At 45.3% G+C, this 890-nt stretch overlaps 1 protein-coding gene across 1 annotated transcript; it reads left to right on the forward strand.

Moving 5' to 3' along the window:
• Positions 1-112: 112 nt before the first annotated feature.
• On the forward strand, positions 113-885 carry LOC105461793 (rhodopsin-like; the record flags this gene model as incomplete). The annotated part of the gene is made up of 3 exons (XM_011708298.1): positions 113-387; positions 480-738; positions 835-885. Coding segments are annotated over exons 1-3 (570 nt in total), but the record flags the coding sequence as incomplete, so codon positions are not given.
• Between the last annotated feature and the right edge of the window lie 5 nt (positions 886-890).

The following is an 890-nucleotide window of genomic DNA, read 5'->3' on the forward strand; positions in this document are numbered from 1 at the left end:
AAATACAAAATACAAAATACTTTTATTTGTGCCGCTGAAATACAAAATACAAAATACAAATTGTATTTCAAATACTGTATTTCAAATACAAGTATTTGAAATATGCCCAGCCCTGACGTAATTAACGATGCACATACAGGTGATCAACTGCTATTACGAGACCTGGTCGCTAGGACCCTTGTTCTGTGAATTGTACGGCTTGGCGGGCTCCCTGTTCGGGTGTGGCTCCATATGGACGATGACGATGATCGCATTCGACAGGTACAACGTAATCGTTAAAGGCTTATCTGCTAAGCCAATGACCATTAACGGCTCCCTCCTTCGCATATTCGGCATCTGGGCTTCCTCGTTGTTTTGGACAATCGTCCCGCTGTTCGGATGGAACCGGTGAGAGACGCACAAGTCTAAGATAGTATTAAATATTAATTCAAGAGTATTATCGCAATTGTCAGCAATATACATATTTTCTTTTTTTACAGCTACGTACCCGAGGGCAACATGACTGCCTGCGGTACCGACTACCTGTCCAAGGACATGATTTCCAGATCGTACATCCTGGCCTACGGCATTTTCGTCTATTTCTTGCCGTTGGGTCTCATCATCTACAGCTACTTCTTCATCATTCAGGCGGTCGCCGCTCACGAGAAGAACATGCGTGAGCAAGCGAAGAAGATGAACGTGGCATCTCTGCGGTCGACCGAGAACCAGAGTACCAGCGCCGAGTGCAAACTGGCTAAAGTATGGGCTCTCCTCCCTTGTAAACTCTCTCAAATTTATTTATTCTCTGACTTTTAGTGTACGCGGATGCTGTAACGGCGTCGATGATTATTACAGGTAGCTCTCATGACCATCTCCCTGTGGTTCATGGCATGGACCCCGTACCTGGTCAT

Source organism: Wasmannia auropunctata, unplaced genomic scaffold (assembly GCF_000956235.1).
Source record: "Wasmannia auropunctata unplaced genomic scaffold, wasmannia.A_1.0 LD277716.1, whole genome shotgun sequence".
NCBI classification, from domain to species: Eukaryota; Metazoa; Arthropoda; class Insecta; order Hymenoptera; family Formicidae; genus Wasmannia; species Wasmannia auropunctata.